Raw genomic sequence first — 25,405 nt, 5'->3', positions numbered from 1 at the left:
TGACGATGGCTGGCCAGATTGCTGACATAGAAACAGGTTTTTTCCAAAAATCTTAGAAGGATTCAAAAGACACTTATAGAATCGGGTCAAAATTCAAATTTTCACGATTTTTCAAAAATAGCAGATCTACAAGCTCGCAGCTCACAGCGCGGCACGCGCTGTGAGCTTGTATATCTGCTATTTTTTTTATATTTAAAGCATAAAATATTGCGTCATAATGTGTTCAGGCCAACTTATTGCCTGGTTGTGTAGGTTCAACTTGGGTCACAGTCTCAGTTACATAATCCAACTCTCTGCCCCAATTCTGATACTGAGACAAACAGTGCCCTCGTGCTGTGAAGAAGAAGAACTGTAGCTGAAAGGACCTGGCTTGTGACTACAATAAAACATGAAACTTTGTCAAGATGTCATTAGGATGCTGTCATAATTTCAGTTGTTTCTTTGTCAAGGTAGTTGTGTTTTAATATATTGAAATCCTTTATATCCCATTCTGATGCTCAATTTGAACTGCATGTAATTAGCCGAGTAGAAAGGTTTGTTTAAGGGATACATATAGCCTATATTTTTTTTTATCTATCGATTACTCACCCGATGGAGAACTGTTGTCGGCCATCAAACTATTGTCTCAGGAATGTGACTAAGACAAAAAATAAAATAACATCGATGAAGTCTCCATGGGGTGAGTAATCGTTGCAAAATAAGTCATTCGGGGGTGAACTATCCCTTTAAGGTTCTGTTGGACAGGCATATAAAGAGGCCAGTGGGTGTAGACTCAATTTCTATTGAGTCTTCGTTTAGTAACAGGGGTTTCCTTAACTGCCTCTTTAGTAAAGTAAGTGGTTTATATGCAGTGATGGGCAAGCTACTTGGAAAATGTAGTAAGCTACATTAGTTACTCTTGATTAAATATAGCTCAACTACACTACAAGCTATCCCCAGAGAAATGTAGCTACAGGTAGTTTCCGTTACTCTACTTAGAAATGTAGTGAAGCTATGTAGCTAAGCTACTTGTAGCTCGCTACTGCCCTTCACTGTTTATAGAACCCCACAAAGATCATTTATCTGCTTGAGTTCTATAGTTCCAATTGTGTCTGCTCATTTATTAGTTTCATCACTTACAATTTAACTTCTTTATCCTGTATCCTGTATGGGTTCTCTATCCTGAAAGGATTCAATTGGTATCCTGACCTGAAATTGTATTTTCTTTTTACTGAAGAGCTGGAGAGCTGGAGAGATGGAGAGATGATGATCACTATGGGGATATACTGTAGAGTTGTTTATCACTTATTTGAACAAAAATCACTACACAGCCCTATCACATCCACCCCAAATGCACTAGTTATGGTTTGCATGTCATGTTAGCTTGAGAAGGAGAGCTTCATGGACAAATGGTTGAAAGCCACTGTGAGAAATTAATGAAAAATGTCCAACAAAAAGGGAAGGAAGGAGTTAGAAATGAATCTTAGAAGATTTCTGTTCCTCATTCTTTGTATCAAAAAGTGCAGCTGTTTTAATTTAAGAACCTACTTGCAATCTCATTGTTGATAGTAGTCAGCAAGTCACACTAGTGTTCATGATGTTGACTTGCGCAAACAGATAGATGAGCACAGGGCTCATTACCTCTTCCTAGTTCTGAGACTGACAGAGAAGACTCTCTCAGTCTCTCCACCATGGGACTCGTAATATGGAGAAAAATCCTGTATTTGAACATGAGTGAGTGCATTGTTTTTGTTTTATTATTTTTATCATTTTTATTTACAGATCCTTAACGTTTCTATTTGAATCTTAGTGAAGTGAGAGAGTTTCTAAATAACATTCTAGCTCAATAGTATTAGTGGTATTGAGTTGAGGGAGTCATTGTATTTACTATAGTCACAACCCAGCTTTTCTGCAGGGTCTGTTGTAAGATATTTTCCAGAAATATACATTGACACTGTGAGTTGTTAAAGATGCTGGACCATCAGCCGTCTGACATCCAGAAGTCAAATTCAAAGCGTGTTCATTTCTCCACATGACCGTACTGCTGTGGGCCTACAGCAATGGACTAACATAGTTACACAATACTTACAGTGAATACTCAGCAAATAGGAACACAATTGTTTACGTCAACTAAATACATTTTTGCACAAATATGAAATTAGTTTACAGCTAACCTGAACGCTGGGTAAAATGAATAGGTATTGTTAACTTAGACATTATTGTCCCATATTGCTACAGGTATGTCAAATCTATCATACTGTATGTAATTTGTGCTGTCAATCAGTCCGGTACATGTTTAATATAGCTACAATACACTTATTAATATTCAGTTTCAGTATATACTGTATTTTGTCAGTGACAACTTACTTTTCCTTATATTATAGATCTCCATTTTTGTAATGTAATTATGTTTATACTTTTTTTGCTGTTTAGACAGACACATAGCTCATGTACTTCCTCATTAGTTGAGATAAATAGGGCTTTGCTGGCCTCACCCTGCAAACCACAACCACAAAGGGCAAAGGCCTGAATGTATGTGTGTTAACTTTTTACTAAGATGGACACAAACAACATACAGGAATTCACATTTCAAAACTCTCAAAAGGTTCTTTTTAACTGTATTGTCCCTTTGCAAAATGTCTTTCACCAAAATGACTTTATTGCCCCTTTGCAAAGGACATTAAAGTCATTTTGGTGGAAGTCATTTTCAAGATGAGTCTCTATACAGTAGATGTTGTAACCATGTGTAATGCCACTGTTGATATGTGATAGGCTGACACGTTAGAAAAACATGAAAGAAACTCAACTTGCTCTGTTTTTCCCTGCAGTGTCTGTTTTCCTGTGCATACCTTCACTTACTGGTAAGAATACAAAATAAACGGCTATGTTCTGACAAAAAGGAAGGGTTAATTGAATGATTATTTTAATTTTGATGGTTTTTGCTTGTTTTTTACTGATAGAAGGTGCCCAGATCAGATTAGTAGGTTCCTCTCGATGCTCTGGAAGAGTGGAGATCTACTACAACTACGTCTGGGGAACAGTTTGTGATGACAGCTGGGACCTGAAAGACACTGCAGTGGTTTGCAGAGAGCTGGATTGTGGGACAGCTTCAACATTCATCAGCACGTATGGGGGTGGCAGTGGTGAAATCTGGTTGGATGATGTTTCTTGTTCTGGTGATGAATGCTCTCTGACTGAATGCTCACATCCAGGATTTGGGATCCATGACTGCAAACATTCGGAAGATGTTGGTGTTGTTTGCTCTGGTAATAGTTTTAATCTCTTATTTTATGATTGATCTTGTTAGATAACATTACTATTGATAGAACCTTGGTGAATATTTGATTCTGAAGTAGTGGAGCCCAATATTCACAAACGCAGTAAGATCGTTAAGATAATAATTAAGATGAAAATAAATGTATGTTTTCTTCAGGACAACCTTCTTCAGCAGGACAACCATCTCTGTCCACATCCAGTTCAGCTCTCTCACCAGGAGAGACGTTGATCCTCACCTGCTCCATTCCAACCTGGTTCTGCACGCGTGTTGATGTGAATTTTTACAAGGATGGATCTGACATTGGACATCAGGCTTTAATATCCAAACAGACCAGTGGGAAGTTAACACTGTACAATGTTTACTCTTCCCGCCAGGGAAGTTATACTTGTCGATACTCAACTGGTAGCACCACAAGCTCCTACAGCAGCCAGAAAATCATCATTGTTGGTGAGTAGGGTGCTTTTATGAACCCAGAAATCCAAATCTTCAATTCACAAACTTGACCATGTGGTAGTGAGGGTCAGACTATGAGTAGACTCCAAAGCAAATGGACTCCAGTATAATGGGACTGGGATTCATTTAAACTAAAAAAGGAAATAGACTCACTCAAACATGCCATGATTTTTAGAACTTCTGTCTAACTACTTTGCATCACGGCTGTAGTGATCAAATTAACTTTGGTTCTGGAACTTGTTAACAGGCTCACTTTCAGGAGAACTAGATTTTTGGAACCTTGGTGCTTTCACTGAACTGGCGGTCATTTTTTGCTTCCAGTTCCGAAACAACGTTTAGGGTTCTGATTATGTGGTAAAAAGTAACTGAACCGTTCAAACCCGTTGGAGAAGGGGCCAAAAGTGGAGTGCTCTACCAACCAAGCTACCCAGGCGGTGGCACACATACCATATTAGTTACTGTTCAGTACTGTACATGGATCTATCAGATAAACCACCAAACAACTCACTCACTCACACACTCACGCTCTAACGCTCTAACGCTCACGCTTATCTACGTTTATCTATTCACTCGCTTCAGCAACTGATCCCAAAGTTCACATGGTATTGGCCATTAGCATTATACCAACGGTGACGGAGCCCGAATTTCATTTCTCCCAAAGTAAAGCTGTTAATTAGCGTTTTCTTAGCCTGTTGTCATGGTTACGGTCCGTTCCTCCAGGCCATGGGATCTGTAGCCCCACACACACACCCCTCTCTCACAGTTAGGAATGTGCATTCTCTCTCCACTCTCTCCATACACTCCTCCATGAGCTGCTCCTTACATTATGATGCTCCCACATATTCTCACGCACGCACCACAGTAACTTTCCCCACAACCCACACTCTGCACATATTTTGGAGCACATATCTTCGAACGGGTAAGGTCTAGTTTATATATAACCAAGCAAAAGTGTGCTGTGCAAGGGAACCTTTTGCAGAAATGTACTTCCACTTCTGCTTATAGTCTCTTGCTTTACTCAAGCCTGTTACTTACCACAGCATGAAACTCATCTATGCCCTCCGTTGACATGATCAATTGCTCTATAAGTATCTGGTAGATTTTATCAATTTAAATGTTACACCTGCTATTTATTTCAATTCAGATCACTTTAAGAGAGAGAGAGGTGATTAATGCTTACGTAATTAATAAAATAGTGTGTGTGTGTGTGTGTGTGTGTGTGTGTGTGTGTGTGTGTGTGTGTGTGTGTGTGTGTGTGTGCGTGCGTGCGTGCGTGCGCGCGCGTGCGTGTTAGTTACTGTAGCGCCACCATTAGGAGGATCCTTTCAGAGTTTGTCATAGGAATTGACCCGTGTGTGATTTTTTTTCACATGCAGGTTTCCTCATTGGAAATAATACACAATGCTTATAATTCAAATATTTTCTTTTTTCCCCTTCCCCATTCATATCCTACTGTTTCAGTGAATCTCCCAAAGCCCAGGATCTCAGTGAATCCTGTCAGTGAGGTCACCTGGGGTAACACAGTTGAAATCACCTGTTCCATTTCAACTCAGCATTTGGGTGGAACTTTCACTTTTCTGAAGCCCTCCGGTTCAAGAAATACCCAAAACACCCGTAGCTCATCATATACCTTCAACATCCCTAATGTGGACTTTGTTCATGAAGGGTCGTACCGATGTCAGTATGACACAACAGTTTCAAGTAGACTCTTCAGGTCTCCTGAAAGTGACCCTGTTATGTTCTTTGTTACAGGTGAGGAATGAAATGTTGCCGTTATTAAATTATGTTAGCTGCTTAAAATGTATACGAATTCACACCCTGGACTCAATGGCATGAACAAATCAATGGACTCATAAATAGTCTAGAGAATACATTCAAATTGACAACTAAGACATTTTTTAAAATTCCAGTATAAAAGTATGAAATATGTTTCTGTGTGACCAGTGAGGCTGCTGCAGCCCAACATCTCCCTGACGACTCCACACACAGAGCTGGTCTGGGGTCCTGGTCACTCAGAGGTCACCAGGGGTGACAGCTTCTCCATCACCTGCTCCATTCTCCCCCAGTATCCTGGAGGCATCTTCTCCCTCATCTTCTCTGGTTCCAACATGACTGACATGAAGGCAGCAGTCAACCACTCTGCCTCTTTCCAGTTCCCTGCAGCAGAGTACGAACACCAGGGCAACTACAGCTGTGTCTATGAAGTCACCGTTTCCACACGAAATGTCATTTCTAACCGCTCAGAACTGCTCACCGTCACAGTCAACCGTAAGAAGATTATTTATATAAAGGATCAGCAAAAACACACTCACAAACTAGATATCTGTTACTTGTATATTTCAAAATCGTCTTTCTTTCTTTCTTTCTTTCTTTCTTTCTTTCTTTCTTTCTTTCTTTCTTTTCTTTCTTTCAGCCTCTCCAATCCCTATGATAGTGGGTGGGACTGTAGGAGGTGTTCTCCTGCTCTTACTGCTGCTGCTGATTGGTCTCTGTCTGATGTGGAGGCGGAGACACAGAAGGCCAGCAGTCAAGACTGATCCTGATCCCACAGCCTGTGAGTATTATCTCCGCCAGGCCGGAGGCGGAAATTACGTTTTCGACCCTGTCTGTGTATGTACTGTAGGCCTACATGTGTGTGTTTGTGAGCAACCAACCTCAGACAGAGCTGGACCAGTAGGTGTGAAACTTTGGATGCACACTCTCAGTAGGCCAAAGAAGGCACTTTTTCAAATTGGCACTATCATAACAGGCCGCTTCATAATAATAATTATCATAATCATTCCAAAAATCCCTATGTCTTAAACACCTTCGAAATATGAAATTTGAACATAGGTTCTGGGTTAGATCCCGGGCAGTATCAAGGCCTGGGTAGATGTGCGATTCTAGTTACTTTTCAAATAATGTTTTTACTCAAGTAATGCTAGTTTATAAAAGGAAGATTTAAGGTAGCAGTACCTTTACTTATTTACAATATATCGTATATAATTTTAAATTAAACCATTTCAATTGCTATATTGTTGAAATGTGCTATATAAATAAACTTTCCTTTCTACAAGGAAATGTATCGTACCAGTACTTGGAATTGCATGAGATCAAGCTGATAATACATCTAGCCTATATGACCCCATAACTGATATACATTATGTATGTATGCACTTCTTCCCAGGTGTGATGAACACCTATGGGAACAAAGTGGGCAGAGCCAATGAAGATGATGAAGAAGCCTATGGTAACGCCGAGGCCTTCACCTGTCACCAAAGCGACGATGATGACAGCGATGACTACGAGAACGGGTCAGTTCACTGAGGGTTTGAAATGAACCTAACTTGAAGAATATCTCAAGAGAATTAAACTGAGTGAAAAGAGATAACAATGCAATACTATACTGATAACAATAGCCTAATAATAATAATAATAACTAGACTGCACTTTCTCGAGGTGCAACTTGCGCCTTGTAAACGTGTAGCCAAATATGGCCTACTTGTGTGCCAGCAGAGTGTGCAAGAAGGGTGAACGGTGCTGTCTGTATGCGGCACCAGTTAGCCAATGAGGGAGCAGCATTGGCACATTGCTCCCTCATTGGCTAATTCTGGAACCTACAGACAGGTTGTGTTCAAAGGCCCTGCTCCCTCATTGGATAGTTGTGCCATTGCTGCTCCCTCATTGGCTAATTGGTGCCGCAATGCCGCATATAGACAGCACCGCACACCCTACTTGCACGCTTGTAATAATAATAATATAATATAATGATCATCATCCTCACCTGTCCTTCATTAATGTATCACATCACATTACACAGAACTGATGTAAATAAGTACATATATATATTTAACAAAGTAGGCCTACTTTACACATAGTAAGTAGGATTAAGAACACAGCATAAGTCAAAAACAACAGAAAAGTAACACAAACTGCACTATTAACCTCAGAGAGCAAGACACCAGACATGTTACACAGATGGGGGATAAGATTAAGGACATTCCACAAACACTTGTTTGTTTAAACAGTAGTGTTTTAGGTGGTTCTTAAAGATGTCCAGTGTCCACAGAGGCTGCAGCAGCTCTCAAGACCTGTGGAAGTGCTTTCCAAAGTCTGGGAGCTACAGATGAAATGCTATGTGTCACCTTTAGATATTGTGCGTGACAAGGTGCATTGTCTGTCTGAACAGAACCAACGCCAATGTTTCTAAGGCAAAAACACACCGCTGGCAGTAGGAACACACCCAAAAGACATCCACCCAAAAGCATTTGCAGAAGTCAATGAAAAATTTAAAAAGGAAGTCACACTAGTGTTTGTGATGTTGATGTGCACAAACAGATGTTAGATGAGCACTCAGCACAGCACATACATCTTCCTAGTTCAGTCTTCAACTGGAGACCATAATTGGGAATAATGGCAGAGGTTAGGGTTAGTTGACATCTCAATTTTAGCCTCCTTTAAACTGAAGGCCTAAGTTACTCGCCATATTCTAGGCCTTAGTCAGTGGAACACAAACAGTCAAGCAATACATTAAACTTAAAATGATGTCTTCTCTTGTCAACCTCAGAGACTTTGTGGCGGTTGAGGAAGAGGATGATGCAATCTATGCCAATACAGACATGTACCCTGAGAGCAGCACCAAGGAACACCTCAACCCTGGAAGGAGAGCAGTGGAGGGTCAGAGTTGTGAAGATGAAGACAACATCTATGCTAACTATGATGGCTAGTAGGTCATCATTATCAGTTACTTTAAATACATTCATGTCAGTTCAGAATTGAATTTATTTAGTTGGTTCAAATATGTATTAAATTGATTTCATTACGAAATTGAAACTGTACATGTTTGTTATTTTTAGTTGTATGAACACATTTGGATGTCAGGACTCAGTTAGAGTAGTTCAGGTTTGGATTTTGAAACATTCAAAATATACACAGAAAATGTTGAACTGTCCTTGATTGCAAAGAGCTCAAACAATGGTTTAGAATTGTTTTCCTACTATGCCTGCTATGCCTACCGACGGCCTTAACCCTGCAAGGCCCGAATTAATTTCTACTGGACGGTGAATCCATTCCATCCTTTAAAACTGCTCTGAAAAGTCACCTACAGGTGGCTGCAACTCGAAACTGGTAAAACAAGACAAAGTCTATCCTTACCTCCCCCTGACCCTTTTACTGTAAATACCATTTATTTTTTCCGGCTGTTATGTCTTACGATGATATTTCTTGCATTGTACTGTGTTTTATTTGTCTGTCATGTATTTCTGTTATTTACCGGTAGGTTGCATGCAATTTCAGGAAATGTTCGAAATGTTCTGATCGAAATAATTTTGAGGTTCACAAACGTTCCAAAGGAATTGATTTTGGATGTAAAGTGCTTTTATTACCGCCGCCATTGCTTTCTTGTTTTGGTTTACCGTTTACGCACTTTACAGATAGGCCTATTATACATTCATTAATGAGGCCCATTTTTGTGTTGACTTGCAAACGTCAACTCACCATCCCAATAGTGAGTTGAATATATTAGGATGGAAACTAAAAATAACATCTAGCTTTTTAATGATCCTGCATAATGTATTACATGAATTACATTTTTGTTTTTAAGGTACTGTACATCTATGGTGGTTGATTTTGTTGTTGAAATAAATGCATGTTAAAAAGGTGTGACTGAGACTGAATTCTATGTGCTGCATGTCACTGCTCTCTAAGAAGAGAGTACAGGGGGCCCCCTTGTGACCAAATCTTAAATGTATCTCTCCTCTATCCATGTTCTGTCTGCTGGTTTATTAGTTTCATCAGTTAGAATTTAACTTCTTTATCTGGTATCCTGTATGAGTTCTCTTTCCTGAATGGATGAGATTGGTATCCTGACCTGAAATTGTAATTTCTGAGCTGGAGAGATGGAGAGACAATGATTACTATTGTATAATATACTGTAGAGTTATTTAACTTTGAATACAAATCACTACACAGCCCTATCACACAGTGCTAGAATGAAACTGGCAGTAGGCACAAGATACATCCACCCAAAATGCATACAAGTATTATAGGGTTCGCATGTCATGTTAGCTTGAGAAGGAGCTCTTCATGGAACAATGGCTGAAAGCCACTGTGAGAAGTCAATGAAAAATATCCAACAAAAAGGGAAGAAAGGACATAGAAATGACTCTTAGATTTCAGTTCCCCATTCTTTGTATAAAAAGAACAGCTGTTTTAGTGTTAGAACCAGCTTGATACCATCTCATTTTTTAGTTTTTGTCACAATTAACTTTAAGGCTTCTTTTTATTTACCAACTGATTTTACTCAGTCTTGACTATAGGTCTCGGACTTAGGGACTCAGGACTCTTCCCCCAAGTCCACTAAAGTCAAGAGTCACTACAATGCAATGAAATTGCGTTATACCCATATTACAAAGAGCCCATTCACATTAACATAATAAGAGAGCTGTGAAACGAGGACTTTCTTTTAATCTGGTCTCAGTCTCAACCCCCCCTCGACCCCCTTCCACTCGGTCTTGATTCGGACTCGCCCCCCATCGGTCTTGGTCTTGACTTGGACTTGCTTTAGGTGGACTCCACTACAACAATACTAAAGGCCCTATCATAGTACAGTCTGGGGTGATAAGCCATCACCGCGGTGTAGTCTTTTAAAGTCAGAAAACTACAACATGACGTCATTCGCCACGGTGAAGGCCTATCACCACGAACATCTCTCTTCTGTTTTTACCTTCAGACATCTTCCCCCGTTCACTGATTGGTCGATGTAGACCAATCAGTGTGCCCCCTGGTTTCAGAGGCATTGTGTTATCTCATTTCTAGGTGATAACTTATCACCTAAAAGTTGAGGCAATCACCCTTCACCCCAGACTAGCCTTAGCTCATTACCTCTCCCTAGTTCAGTCTTCAACTGGAGACTGACAAAGAAGACTATCAATCTCTCCACCATGGGACTTGCAATATGGAGAGAAATCCTGTATTTGAACATGAGTGAGTGCATTGTTTTATTATTTTATCAATTAATGTTTCCAAATAAGTATTGCCCCATTAACAGATCCTTAACGTTTCTATTTGAATCTAATAGTGAAGTGAGAGAGTTTCTAAGTAACATTCTAGCTCAATTTATGATAGTGGTATTGAGTTGAGGGCATCATTGTATGTATGAATATTTACTAGTCACAGCCCAGCTTTTCTGCAGTGTCTGTTGTAAGATATTTCCCAGAAATATATCGTGTCATTGACATTGTGAGTTGTTAAAGATGCTGGACCATCAGCCGTCTGACATCCAGTCAAATTCAAAGCGTGTTCATTTCTCCACATGACCGTACTGCTGTGGGCCTACAGCAATGGACTGACATTACAGTTATTAGCATAGTTACAAAATGCTTACAGTGAATACTCAGTGAACTAGGAACACAATTGTTTACGTCAGCTACATTTTTTCAATTTTTCCATGAATATGAAATTAGTTTATAGCTCACCTTAAAATGAACACTGAATGCTGTATGAGTAAAATTAACCTGTATTGTTAGACATAATTATATTGTCCCATATTGCTATATTTCATGTGTTTATCTATCCGACTGTATGTAATTTGTGCTGTCAATCAGTCCAGTACATGTTTAATATAGCTATAATATATACCGGTATATGTGTTTCAGTATATACTGTATTTTTATGAGTGAAAAAATTACATAATAGATCTCCATTTGTGTCATGTCATTCATGTCATACCTTTTTTTGACAGACACATAGATCATGTAGGCTACCTCCTCATTAGTTGAGATAAATAGGGCTTTGCTGCTGGCCTCACCTGCAAACCACAACAACAGGCCTGGATTTATTTTAATACTAAGATGGACACAAACAAGATACATGAATGCACATTCCAAAACTCTCAAAAGATTCAGTTTTAGTTTATTGTCCCCTTGCAAAATGACTTTTACCTTTGTGAGGGACAATAAAGTCATTTTGGTGAAGGTCATTTTCGAGATAAGTCTCTATACAGTAGATGTATCCATGTGTTTCAAAGTGTAATGCCACTTGCTGACACACTAGAAAAACATGAAAATAACTCTGCTTGCTCTGTTTCCCCCTGCAGTGTCTGTTTTCCTGTACATACCTTCACATACTGGTAAGAATGTTCTCTGAAAAAATGAATAAAAAAGAAACGGCTATATCCTGAAAAAAAAGGGAAATATTAACGAAATTGTGTTTTTTGTTTGTTTTCACTGATAAAAGGTGCCCAGATCAGATTAGCAGGGGGGTCTCGGTGCTCTGGAAGAGTGGAGATCTACTACAACTACGTCTGGGGAACAGTCTGTGATGACAGCTGGGACCTGCAAGACACTGCAGTGGTTTGCAGAGAGCTGGGTTGTGGCACAGCTTCATGCTTCACCAGTGCATATGGCAGTGCTGAGAGAGCTGGCAGTGGTCAAATCTGGTTGGATGATGTTGCTTGTTCTGGTAGTGAATACTCTCTGACTCAATGCTCACATCGAGGATTTGGGTCCCATAACTGCGGTCACCATGAAGATGTTGGTGTTGTTTGCTCTGGTAATATTTCTTATCTCTTATTTTAGACATTACTATTGATAGAACCTTGGTGAATATTTGATTCCGAGCCACTGAAGAAGTGGAGTCCAATATTCACAAACGCAGTAAGACATCATTAATATAATAATTAAGATGAAAATACATTTATGTTTTCTTCAGGACAACCTTCTTCAGCAGGACAACCATCTCTGTCCACATCCATTTCAGCTCTTTCACCAGGAGAGGAGCTGATCCTCACTTGCTCCATTCCAACCTGGTTCTGCCCAAGTCTTGATGTGAACTTTTACAAGGATGGATCTTACATTGGATCTCAGGCTATAACATCCAACAACGTCCAACAGACCAGTGGGAAGTTAACACTGTCCAATGTTGACTCTTCCCGCCAGGGAAGTTATACTTGTCGATACTCAACTGGTAGCACCACAAGCTCCTACAGCAGCCAAGTAAACATCATGGTTGGTGAGTAGGGGTGCTTTTATGAACCAAATATTTCATCATCAAACTTGACCATGCAGTACTGAGGGTCAGATTATATGAGTAGACTCCAAAGTAAATGGACTCCAGGATAATGGGACTGCGATTCAATAAAAAAAAAAAAAAAAAAAAAAAACTACTGCAGCAAACAGTCTCACTCAAACATGCCATTATTTTTAGAACTACTTTGCATCACAGCTGTTGGCTGTAGTGACCAAAATAACTTTGGTAATTTTTTGGTTCCGAACCAACTTTTAGGGCCAAAAGTGGAGTGCTCTACCAACCAAGTTAACCAGGCACACCCTAAGAAATGATTGTGTGTGTGTGTGTGTGTGTGTGTGTGTGTGTGTGTGTGTGTGTGTGTGTGTGTGTGTGTGTGTGTGCGCGCGCGCACACGTGCGTGCCTGTGTAAACTGGCCCGTTGCTTTCTTACATGGCTAGGGCTGGGTGCAATAACCACAATACCGCAATACATTGCGCAATACCGCAATACCGCAATACCGCAATACCGTTGCATGCAATTACTTGCGTGCAGCTACAACCATTATCCCCAATCACCAGTTGCAAGGAGTTGCATTGGTGTGACATGGCCTTAAAACTGTTTTGTTGCAAAGAGTTGCGACTATTTGCAAGGAGTTGTATTGGTGCGGTCTAGGGCTGGGTGCAATAACCACAATACCGCTGTTGTGTAATGTTAGTTGAGGAGTTGAGTTTGTCATAGGAATGGACCTGAGTGTGGAGTTATTTTCATGCAGGTTTCCTCATTGGAAGAGAAATATACATTATACAATGCTGATAATTAAAATGTTTTTTTTTTCTTCTTGTTTTTCCTTCCCCATTACTGTTTTAGTGAGTCTCCCAAAGCCCAGCATCTCAGTGAATCCTGTCGGCGAGGTTACCTGGGGTAACACAGTTGACATCACTTGTTCCATCTCAACTCAGCATTTGGGTGGAACCTTCACTTTGCAGCAGACCTCTGGTTCAAGAAATATCCAAACCACTAGTGGCACATCATATACCTTCAACATCCCTAATGTGGACTTTGTTCACGAAGGGTCGTACCGATGTCAGTACGAAAAAACAGTTTCAAGCAGATCCTTCAACTCTCAAAGTGACCCTGTAGGCCTATCTGTTACAGGTGAGGAAACAATGTTACAGTCATTAATTTATGTTGGCTGCTTAAAATGAATAAGAATTCACACCCAATGGCATGAAACAATGTTCATAAATAAAAGTCTGGTTTTCCGAGGCTACAATGTTCATAAATAGTCTAGAGAATTCGTTCAAATTGACAACCAAGACATTTCTTTAAATTCCAGTATAAAAGTATGAAACATGTTTCTGTTTGATCAGTGAGGCTGCCGCAGACCAACATCTCCCTGACGACTCCACACACAGAGCTGGTCTGGGGTCCTGGTCACTCAGAGGTCACCAGGGGTTACAGCTTCTCCGTCACCTGCTCCATTCTATCACAGTATCCTGGAGGCATCTTCTCCCTCATCTTTTCTGGCTCCAACATGACTGACATGAAGACAGCAGTCAACCACTCTGCCTCTTTCCAGTTCCCTGCAGCAGAGTACGAACACCAGGGAAACTACAGCTGTGTCTATGAAGTCACCGTTTCCTCACGGAATTTCACTTCTACATGCTCAGAGCTGCTCAGCATCTCAGTCAATCGTAAGAAGATTATTTATACTACATTATGGATCAGCAAATACACACACAATCACAAACTAGATCTCTGTTACTTGTATATTTCAAAATCGTCTTTCTTTCTTTCTTTCTTTCTTTCTTTCTTTCTTTCTTTCTTTCTTTCTTTCAGCCTCTCCAATCCCTCTGCTAGTGGGTGGGACTGTAGGAGGTGTGCTCCTGCTCTTACTGCTGCTGTTGATTGGTTTCTGTCTGATATGGAGGCAGAGACACAGAAAGCCTGTGGGCAAGACTGATCCCAGTACAACCTGTGAGTAATTATCTCTGCCAGGCTGGAGGCGGAGATTATGTTTTCGACCCTGTCCGTGTATGTACTGTAGGCCTACATGTGTGTCTGTGAGCAACCAACCTCGGACACAGCTGGACCAGTAGGTGCATGTGAAACGTTGTATAACACTCTCAGTAGGCCAAATAAGGCACTTTTTCAAATTTTCGCTATTATAACAGGCTGCTTCATAAGAGTAATTGTCATAATTAATACAAATGTCTTAAACTAAAAACAAAAAAACTAAATATGAAATTTGAACATAGGTTCTGGGTTAGATTCCGGGCCAGTATCAAGGCCTGGGTAACTAAGATGTGCGCTTATAGTACTGGGAGCTAACAGATTGTGTGGAGCTTCACCTCAGCATTCCATCTCTAGCTACTTAATTTTACAAAGAATGTTTTTACTCGAGTAATGCTAGTTTATGTAAGAAATATTTCCTCAAGGTAGTACTTTTACTTATTTACAATATGGTACCGGTATATCAGTTTATTCTCTTTATTTCAAATGTGAAATGTTGAAATGTGCTATATAAATAATACACTTGCCTTACTCAGGCATTGACACTAAGGCTTGCCCACCTGCCCCCGGCAGGTAAATAAAACGTCAGGGCAGGTGAAGTTGGCTTTCAGCTTGCCCGACAGGGCAAGTGCTCATTTGAGAGGGGACACAAATGTCTATAAACACAACACGAGATATCTGTCTAAACACCTGAAAGTGGCCAGTGCGCTGTGTCTTCTGGTCTGTGGAATGTAAAATAAGAGCACTATTTACCTATGATGTGCTGTTTTTACATTTAAAAATATAAAATAACAAGTGTGAAACCATAGACATTCAATCATAGCTAAAGTATTTGGTATTTGGATTTGGAGGTATTGATGTATGACATTTTATCGCACAGCCCCAGAAAGTGAAGAAATAAGTGTTAAATTGAGCGGTAATTTAAATCGTACCTATCATTTTATAATGGACGATTTACTTTTCGGGCAAGTGGGCATTACCTTCGGGCAAGTAGAACATGACCTGTACTTGCCCGATGGGCAAGTGCCTCTGAGACCTTAGTGTCAACCCCTGCCTTACTACAATATGTACTGGACCAGTACTTGGAATTGCATGAGATCAATCTGATATTACATCTAGCCTATATGACACATTATAATTCATGTATGTATGTATTTCTTCCCAGGTGTGACAAACACCTACATGAGCAAAGTGGGCAGAGCCAATGAAGATGATGAAGAAGCCTATGGTAACGCAGAGGTCTTCACCTGTCACCAAAGCGACGATGATGACAGCGATGACTATGAGAACGGGTCAGTTCACTGAGGGTTTGAAACGAACCTCACTTGAAGAATATCTAAAGAGAATTAACCTGAGTGAAAAGAGATAACAATGCAATACTATACTATACTGATAATAATATAATAATAATAACTAGACTGCACTCTGTCGAGGTGCAAACATGCACATTGTGCACGCGCAGCCAAATAAGGAGACCATATTTGGGAACAATACTATCAGACTAGACTAGGTAACAATGACCATCTCAGTTTTAGCCTCCTTTAAACTGAAGAACGTTACTTGCCATCTAGGCCTTAGTCAGTGGCACACAAACACTCTAGCAATACATTAAAATTAAAATGTCTTCTCTTGTCGACCTCAGAGACTTCGTGGCGGTAGAGGAAGAGGATGATGCGATCTATGCCAATACAGACATGTACCCTGAGAGCAGCACCAAGGAACACCTCAACTATGGAAGGAGAACTGTGGAGGGTCAGAGTGATGAGGATGAAGACAACATCTATGCTAACTATGATGGCTAGTAGGTTAAGACCATGGTCATCATCAGTTACTTTAAATACATTAATGTCAGTTCAGAATTAAATTTATTGCGACTGTAGATCGCAATTAACTATGAACACCGGCACATCTTGTCTGTATCTGAGTCAGTGAGCAACGCCTCAATGTCTATAGTCTATAGCCGTTGTGACATCACATTGTTAACTTATGACGTCACATTGTTGTGACATCACATTGTTGATGACCCATATTTGGCAATGCCTGTTGTGACATCACAATTGTTGTGACATCACATTGTTGACCCATATTTGGCAATGCCTATATGGATGCTCACAGATGATGCCCTGTTAGGGGAACCACACTAACAGAAACCCTTTCATGCCCATACTGTTTATGGAGAGCCCTGATGTCATCAATATTAAGCCCATATTTGGGAATGCCAATATATATTCTGTGCATATTGTGTCAGTCTAACCTGTGTGGCTGCCCCGACACGAGTCACACTTGAAATTAATTCTGTCCTTGTTCCTTGTATGCCCATATATGGAGATCCTATATGTCATCAATAATAATCCCATAGCTTGGAATGCCCATTAATGGACATATTGTGTGAGTACAACATAAGACATAATGTCAGACGTCTGTCATATCCATATTTGGGAAACTATTTTGTCCACATTTTGTCCAACTTACTGTAAACAACCAACCGCAACCCGAATCACACTTGCAAATGAATACGGTCCTGTGCGAATTCCTTCCTGCACGGGCGAGGTCGCTTTTCGCCCTCGGGGCGTCTTACTGGTTTAGTTGGTTCAAATATGCGTTACATTGATTTCATTATAGAATTAAAACTGTACCGTACATGTTTGTTATTTTCAGTTACCGTATATGAACACATTTGGAGGTCAGGAGATGGATCTCCTGAGTCCTTGTAGAACTTTACAGTTCGTCCAGGTTTGTATATTTCACACTGCTAAAAGGAAAAGGTTGAACTGTTCGTGATTACAGTCCTTCAACTCAAAAAAAGGGCTGCCATGCTGCAAAAATGCTCTACCGATGGCCTTAAATGAGTGTAAATCCCTACCCTCCTTTAAAACCACCCTGAAAGTCACCTACAGGTGGCTGCAACTCGAAACTGTTAAAAAGACGAAGCCTATCCTTCGTCCCCTGACCCTTTTACTGTAAATACCATTTACTTTTTATTCTGTTTTTCGACTCATGATGATATTTCTTGTATAGAACTGTGTTTTATTTGTCTGTCATTTAATGTAATTTATGAGTTTTAAAAAAATAGGACCTCAATTTAAGCCCAAAAGCTTTCTTGTGGTCTTTTTCCTTTTTAGTTGACCTGTAAACGTACTATCCTGTACCTATATGTAAACCTCTAATAAAGTATTCAATCAATCAATCAATCAAGCTAATGACAAATATTTGAGAGCTGACCAAAATGTTAGGTTAATAGCAGGATATAATCTCTTGGAAGCTGTAAATTAAACGTTTATGTTATTTGGGTTGCATGCATTTTCACAAATGTTCCAAAGGAATTGATTTTGGTTGTAATTGTGCTTACTGCTGCCATTGCTTTCTTGTTTTGGATTATTTATTACTATTTATTACTATTATTTATTACTTTACAGATATTATACATTCTCTAATGAGGCCCATGTTTGTCTTGACTTGCAAACTTCAACTCACCATCCCAATAATGAGTTGAAGTTTGTGCATGAGACACCATAATCCATTTCAATATATATGGATGTTGTGCTGTGCTTTGGATATTAATTCATTCATTTTTTAGTTTTTAAGGTACATCTATGGGTTGATTTCGTTGTTGAAATAAATAGATATCAAAATGTTTTGTGACTGTGACTGAATTCTATGTGCTGCATGTCACTGTTGTCTAAAAAGACATTACAGAGGGCCCCCTTGTGACCAAATAGGGAAGCTTAAATGTCTTTTGTCCTTTCTTCTACACAAAGCCAATGTTAACACACATGATATATAACATCATGAGGTTAAGATGTTATATTCTTGTGTATTACAGTAAACTGAACTCGCATTTTGAATTAATTATTTGTTAGTGCCTTCCGTTATATGACTGCCCTACTGTGGAAACATATCCTGTTCATCATTCTATTAGGAATATTCATTCAGTCTACTCAGCATTATAGCATATCTATCCCATTTTCTACCACTTAAGCCCTGTGGCAAAATAGCATATTCAGAAGCTCACAAAGTATACAGTAGCAGTAGAACAAATGTAACCCCTTGTTTGAGCCAAATCTGTATTGAAAGTGATTTGTGGAGCACCCTCTGATGTTGTGATTATGGACGTGTTTGACGTTTTAGAAGTAGTTTCACAGGTACATGGGTGTCTTTGTCGGTGTCACGTTGGCAGGTAATGTGGCACTTAAAAGTGTGTTGTCATGCTGACAGACTGCTGATTTATTTGTTGGCATTATAGCTGGCTTTGTGTTGATTCCTTTTGATGTTGTGTGCATGCATGACCAGTGACCTAAATTGGGAGACACCACACAAAACCACAGTGAGGCAAGTAGTCCAAAGTTCTTTTATTCCAGGGTTAAAATTAAATAAACGCACTGTATAATGCAGAGTCATTAATGCCACAGGTTCCAGTATAAAAGTAAAGTTTCAGCAGACTAAAGTGTCTTGTGCAATGGGGGGTCCAGTTGGTTCCTGCCTGAGTCCAGGTCCTTCCTCCTCTGTCCTTTCTGCAGGTCTGAGCATCTCAGTGTCATGAGCAAAAAACACTCCCTCGCTCTGCAACAGTGGCCCTTAAATAGGCAGAGCCTTCCAGTCCAGCACCAATAGCAGCCTGTGGTGCTATGGTACCAATGGTACTAATCATTTCTATAGAGTCTTTGTTTAGTAGCAGCCTCTCTGCCTCTTTGGTAAACACAAAATAAAGTGGGTTATAATTATATTTAATCCAATCGGGAGAAAGAACCCCACAAAGATCAAATCTGCTTGTGTTCCAGCTCCAATTTTGTCTGCTCATTTATTAGTTTTCATGACTTACAATTTAACTTCTTTATCCTGTATGGGTTCTCTCTCCTGAATGGATTAAATTGGTATCCTGACCTCTAATGTATTTTCTGATACCAAAGAGCTAGAATGATGCAGGGAGACGATGATTAGGCTACTATGGTAATATACTGTAGAGTTATTTAACACTTATTTGAACAAAAATCACTACACTGCACAATCACACATAGTTATTGTCATGATTAACTGGCTTTTCTTCAAGTTTAATCAACTGTATAAAAAACTAAAAAAAATAAAACAAGATTCATAATTTGTTTGGTCTGACTGCTGTATTCTTTTACCCATAGTGTTGATTGCTTCTTCTTTATTATCAGTAAGAAGGAAGTCTTGCTAGTGTTCATGATGTCAGAAGCACCGGCATCAGACGCGGCGTCAACAATGCACTCGCTCTCCCTCCATGATGTTGACTTGCACAAACAGATGTTAGATGAGCACAGCGCACATTACATCTTCCTACTTCAGTCTTCAACCGGAGACTGACAACGAAGACTCCACCATGGGACTCGTAATATGGAGAAAGATCCTGTATTTGAACATGAGTGAGTGCAATATTTTATTATTGTATCAATTAATGTTTCCTATATTAATATGTTGAACATATGTATCGCCCCATTTACAGATCCTTAAAGTTTATATTAATCTTAGTGAAGTCAATCTCTCCACCATGGGACTTGTAATATGGAGAAAAATCCTGTATTTGAACATGAGTGAGTGCATTGTTTTATTATTTTATCAATTGATGTTTCCTATATTATTATACCGGTATTGAAAATATGTATTGCCCCATTTACAGATCCTTAAAGTTTATATTAATCTTAGTGAAGTGAAAGAGTTTATAAGTAGGCCTAACATTCTAGCTCACTAGTACAGTAGCCTACGTGTAGTGACTTGAGGGCATCATTGTATGAATATTAACTGGTCACAGGAGCCCATACTTTGTAAGTGGTTAACTAACTCAGGTTGCTCTGTTTCCCCCCCTGCAGTGTCTGTTTTCCTGTACATACCATCACATAATGGTAAGAATTGTTCTCTATAGAAAAAGGAATAAAAAAGAAACAGCTAAATAATTTGAAAAAAGTTATGTGATCATTTAAATGTTGATGTTTTTGTTGTTGTCGTTGTTGTTTTCACTGATAGAAGGTGCCCAGATCAGATTAGTAGGTTCTTCTCGGTGCTCTGGGAGGGTGGAGATCTACTACAACAACGTCTGGGGAACAGTATGTGATGACAGCTGGGACCTGAAAGCCACTGAAGTGGTTTGCAGAGAGCTGGATTGTGGGACAGCTTCAAACTACAACAGCACGTCTGGGGCCGGCAGTGGTAACATCTGGTTGGATGATGTTGCTTGTTCTGGTAGTGAATGCTCTCTGACTCAATGCTCACACCGAGGATTTGGGACACATGACTGCTCCCATGCAGAGGATGTTGGTGTTGTTTGCTCAGGTAATATTTGAAATCTCTTCTTTTAAAATTGATCTTGTTAAGATAACATTACTGATCGGACCCTAGGTGAATATTTAATATTTGAAGTGGTGTAGTCAAATGCTCGCAAATGCAGTATGTTCATCATTAAGATGATGATTAAGATGAACACAAATTGATGTTTTCTTCTGCAGCAGTACAACCATCTCCTAGTCTGTCCACATCCAGTTCAGCTCTTTCACCAGGAGAGAAGTTGATCCTCACTTGCTCCATTTCAGCCCTGTTCTGTGCACCTCTTGATGTGAATTTTTACAAGGATGGATCTTACATTGGACAGGCTATATTATCCAAACAGACCAGTGGGAAGTTAACGCTGTCCATTGTTGACTCTTCCTGCCAGGGAAGTTATACTTGTCGATACTCAACTGGTAGCACCACAAGCTCCTACAGCAGCCCAGTAAACATCACGGTTGGTGAGTAGGATGCTTTTATGACCTTAACCATGGTACTGAGGGTCAAACTATGAGTAGACTCTAAATTCACTGGACTCCAGGATTAATGGGATAAGAAGAAATATGTTTGACCTTTGACATACAAATACTTTGACAGTTAAAGCTGCTGAAGCAAATAGTCTCACTCTAACCCATATCATGTTTTTTAGAACCACTGTCAAACTACAGTAACTTGCATCACTACCAAATGGCATAAACACGGAAATTGAACTTAAGAAGCTGCTATATGAAAGTTACAAACTACAAACTTTATACAAGTTTGTGAAACTGGGCATTTGACAAATGCTGACAAATATTGTATTAGAGATACATGGTTTGGGCAGAAACCATGTATCTCCAAGTTTCAAATGTGTATGTTTTTTGGTGAATTAAAGCCCTACTTCATCATACAAAAGTGTCGTACAAAACTAGTGAAAATAGCCAATCTACAAGCACACAGCGCCTCGCACCACGAGGCGGTGTGTGCTTGTAGATTGGCTATTTTCACTAGTTTAAAATATTTTTAAAATTATAAACGAACCATTTAGGACATACAGGGTTTCCACCCGACAACAACGATATGCAGTGTTTAATGATTAAAACATTTAATTATTTTTGATTTTCAGTGAGTCTCCCAAAGCCCAGCATCTCAGTGAATCCTGTCAGTGAGGTCACCTGGGGTAACACAGTTGACATCACCTGTTCCATCTCGACTCAGCATTTGGGTGGAACCCTCACTTTGAAGCAGACCTCTGGTTCAAGAAATACCCAAACCACCAGTGGCACGTCATATACCTTCAACATCCCTAATGTGGAATTTGATCACGAAGGGTCGTACCGATGTCAGTATGACACAACAGTTTCAAGTAGACGCTTCAGGTCTCCTGAAAGTGACCCTGTTAAGATCTATGTTTCAGGTGAGGAAATAACTATTGAATTAATTACATTATTTTACAATATACTGTAGTCATACATTTTAAACTTATATACAATGCCAATAATTAAAACAAATATTTAATTTCCCATTCATATCCTACTATCTTCAGTGAATCTCCCAAAGCCCAGCATCTCAGTGAATCCTGTCGGTGAGGTTATTTGGGGTAACACAGTTGACATCATCTGTTCCATCTCAACTCGGCATCTTGGTGGAACCTTCACTTTGCGGCAGACCTCCGGTTCATTTAGAAAGAAACAAACCACCAGTGGCAGATCCTATACCTTCAACATCCCTCATGTGAACTTTGATCACGAAGGGTCGTACCGATGTCAGTATGACATGATGACAGCTTCTAGCAGGCACTTCAAATCTCCCCAAAGTGACCCCGTTCAAGTCTCTGTTACAGGTGAGGAGATAACTATTGCATGACAAATGTAGTTGTTATTAATAATTAGAAATGAATGTTTCCTGCATTTTTGGAGGAGCGGGGAACATAGAACCCTTTTTTTTATTGAGTGGGGATCATAGAACCTTTTTTGTGGGGGTAAGTGGGGAACACAGAACCTGGGGAACATACAACCTTTTTTGGGTAAGCGGGAAACAGAACGCTTTTTTTGTGGGAGTAAGTGGGGAACATAGAACCTTTTTTGTGGGGGTAAGTGGGAACATAGAACCTGGAGAACATAGAACCTGGGGAACATAGGTACGGTCCCCATGGGAAGGCGAAAGAAAGGAGAAAAGATCAAGAATGACTGGCAGCATAGCTGCTCAGCCGCTAATAAAATGAAATGCTTTTTCTTTTCTTCCCCATTTTTTTAGTGAGTTTCCCAAAGCCCAGCATCTCGATGAATCCTGTCAGTGAGGTTGCCTGGGGTAACACAGTTGACATCACCTGTTCCCTCTCAACTCAGCATCTGGGTGGAACCTTCATTTTGCGGCAGACCTCCGGTTCGTTTAGAAACATCCAAACCAGCAGTAGCTCATCATATACCTTCAACATCCCTCATGTGGACTTTGTTTATGCGGGGTCCTACCGATGTCAGTATGAAAAAACTGTTTCAAGAAGACGCTTCAACTCTCCTCAAAGTGACACCGTTAGATTCTCTGTTACAGGTGAGATGATGAACGAAAGACAATTGATAACAAAGACATTTATTTAAAGTTACAGACATAAAAGTATGAAATATGTTTTTGTGTGATCAGTGAGGCTGCCGCAGACCAACATCTCCCTGACGACTCCACACACAGAGCTGGTCTGGGGTCCTGGTCACTCAGAGGTCACCAGGGGTTACAGCTTCTCTGTCACCTGCTCCATTCTATCACAGTATCCTGGAGGCATCTTCTCCCTCATCTTCTCTGGTTCCAACATGACTGACATGAAGACAGCAGTCAACCACTCTGCCTCTTTCCAGTTCCCTGCAGCAGAGTATGAACACCAGGGCAACTACAGCTGTGTCTATGAAGTCACCGTTTCCACACGCAATTTCACCTCTACATGCTCAGAGCTGCTCAGCGTCTCAGTCAACCGTAAGAAGATTATTTATTTAAAGGATCAGCAAATACACAAACATTCACAAACTAGATCTCTGTTACTTGTATATTTCAAAAACATCTTTCTTTCTTCCTTCCTTCCCCTTCTTCCAGCCTCTCCAATCCCTCTGGTAGTGGGTGGGACTGCAGGAGGTGTGCCCCTGCTCTTACTGCCATTGCTGATTGGTCTCTATCTGATGTGGAGGCGGAGACACAGAAAGCCTAAGACTGATCACACAGCCCGTGAGTAATTATCTCCGCCAGAGATTATGTTTTCGACCCTGTCCGTTTATGTACTGTAGGCCTAGGCCTATATGTGTGTCTGTGAGCAACGAACCTCGGACACAGCTGGACCAGTTGATGTGAAACTTTGCATGCACACTCCCAGTAGGCCAATGAAGGCACCACATTTCTTTTTCAAAATGGCGCTATAATAGGCCACTTCATAATAATCAATATGAATGTCTTCAAAATATCACATTTGAAACGTAAGGCTGGGTTAGATCCCGGGCCCAAGTATCAAGTATCAACTAAGATTTGCTCTTACTGGGAGCTAACAAATAAGTTATAAATAAAGTGGTTCTCCACCGCAGCAATCCGTCTCCAAGGTTTCTAGTTTAGATTTCCTCAAAGTAACTTTTACTTGCTTACAGTATTTAGAATATAATTTTATTCTCTTATATATTGTTTTATTTCGATTATATTAAATATTGTATTTTGTGTATTAATGCTTTGTTTATTAATGTTTTGTGTAAAGCTGTTTGCATTGCCTTATTGTTGAAATGTGCTTTATAAATAAACTTAGTATGTAGACTACCAGTAGTTGGAATTCCATTAGATCAAGCTGATATAACATAAAGCCTATTTGACACAGACACTTATATGCATTATGTATGTATTGTTTATATTTTTACCTCCTCCCGGTTCACGTCTCTCCGTGCCTCGGGGATTCGGCAGGGCCGTTGCCTCACAACCCGGCCTGGCGGGGTTTCTATGTCGTGCGGGATGGCGCTGGTGCCATCGATCTGAGGGTGGTAAACAGAGGTATGTATTTGTTTTACCTTCAAAAATGTATACAGGGTGGTCATCACTCAGGACATAAAACAGGTTCAAGATCTCATTGTCTATGCCCACACGGCTACACAACATCATCAGTTCATGTACAATATATTTACCATTGGCGGTGCGTAACGAGATGGCCTCAGGGTAACGAGTAGCATAGTCAACAATTACCAGAATGTAGCTGTTGCCACGTGCTGATTTTGGCAGGTGTCCCACAATGTCCATTGCGATCCAAGAGAACTTTGCAAAGGGGTCGGCGTCGAGTGGAGGTGTCTCGGCCCCAGTGGCGTCATGTCACTGGAACGGTCATCGAGGTGATGGCGGCTGCATGGTCGGCACGCACCAATGTGACTACACTGCGGCACCGAGTCGACCAGGGCGTGTGTGTCGATGACGCAGACTCTTACTAA

At 40.2% G+C, this 25,405-nt stretch overlaps 1 protein-coding gene across 1 annotated transcript; it reads left to right on the top strand.

Moving 5' to 3' along the window:
- Nucleotides 1-674: 674 nt before the first annotated feature.
- LOC308282986 (uncharacterized protein) lies at nt 675-25,405 on the top strand (the record flags this gene model as incomplete). The annotated part of the gene is made up of 15 exons (XM_080723373.1): nt 675-679; nt 3,413-3,509; nt 3,631-3,703; nt 5,375-5,461; nt 5,654-5,977; nt 6,123-6,263; nt 6,876-7,002; nt 8,256-8,365; nt 11,924-12,238; nt 20,691-20,996; nt 22,093-22,383; nt 23,223-23,516; nt 23,607-23,930; nt 24,048-24,176; nt 25,203-25,405. The coding sequence occupies 15 exons, from the start codon at nt 675-677 to the stop codon at nt 25,403-25,405; spliced, it is 2,826 nt and encodes a 941-aa protein (XP_080579499.1).

This window comes from Nannobrachium achirus, assembly GCF_963921795.1.
Source record: "Nannobrachium achirus genome assembly, chromosome: 4".
NCBI lineage: Eukaryota > Metazoa > Chordata > Actinopteri > Myctophiformes > Myctophidae > Nannobrachium > Nannobrachium achirus.
This window is presented reverse-complemented; position numbering and strand designations above follow the sequence as displayed.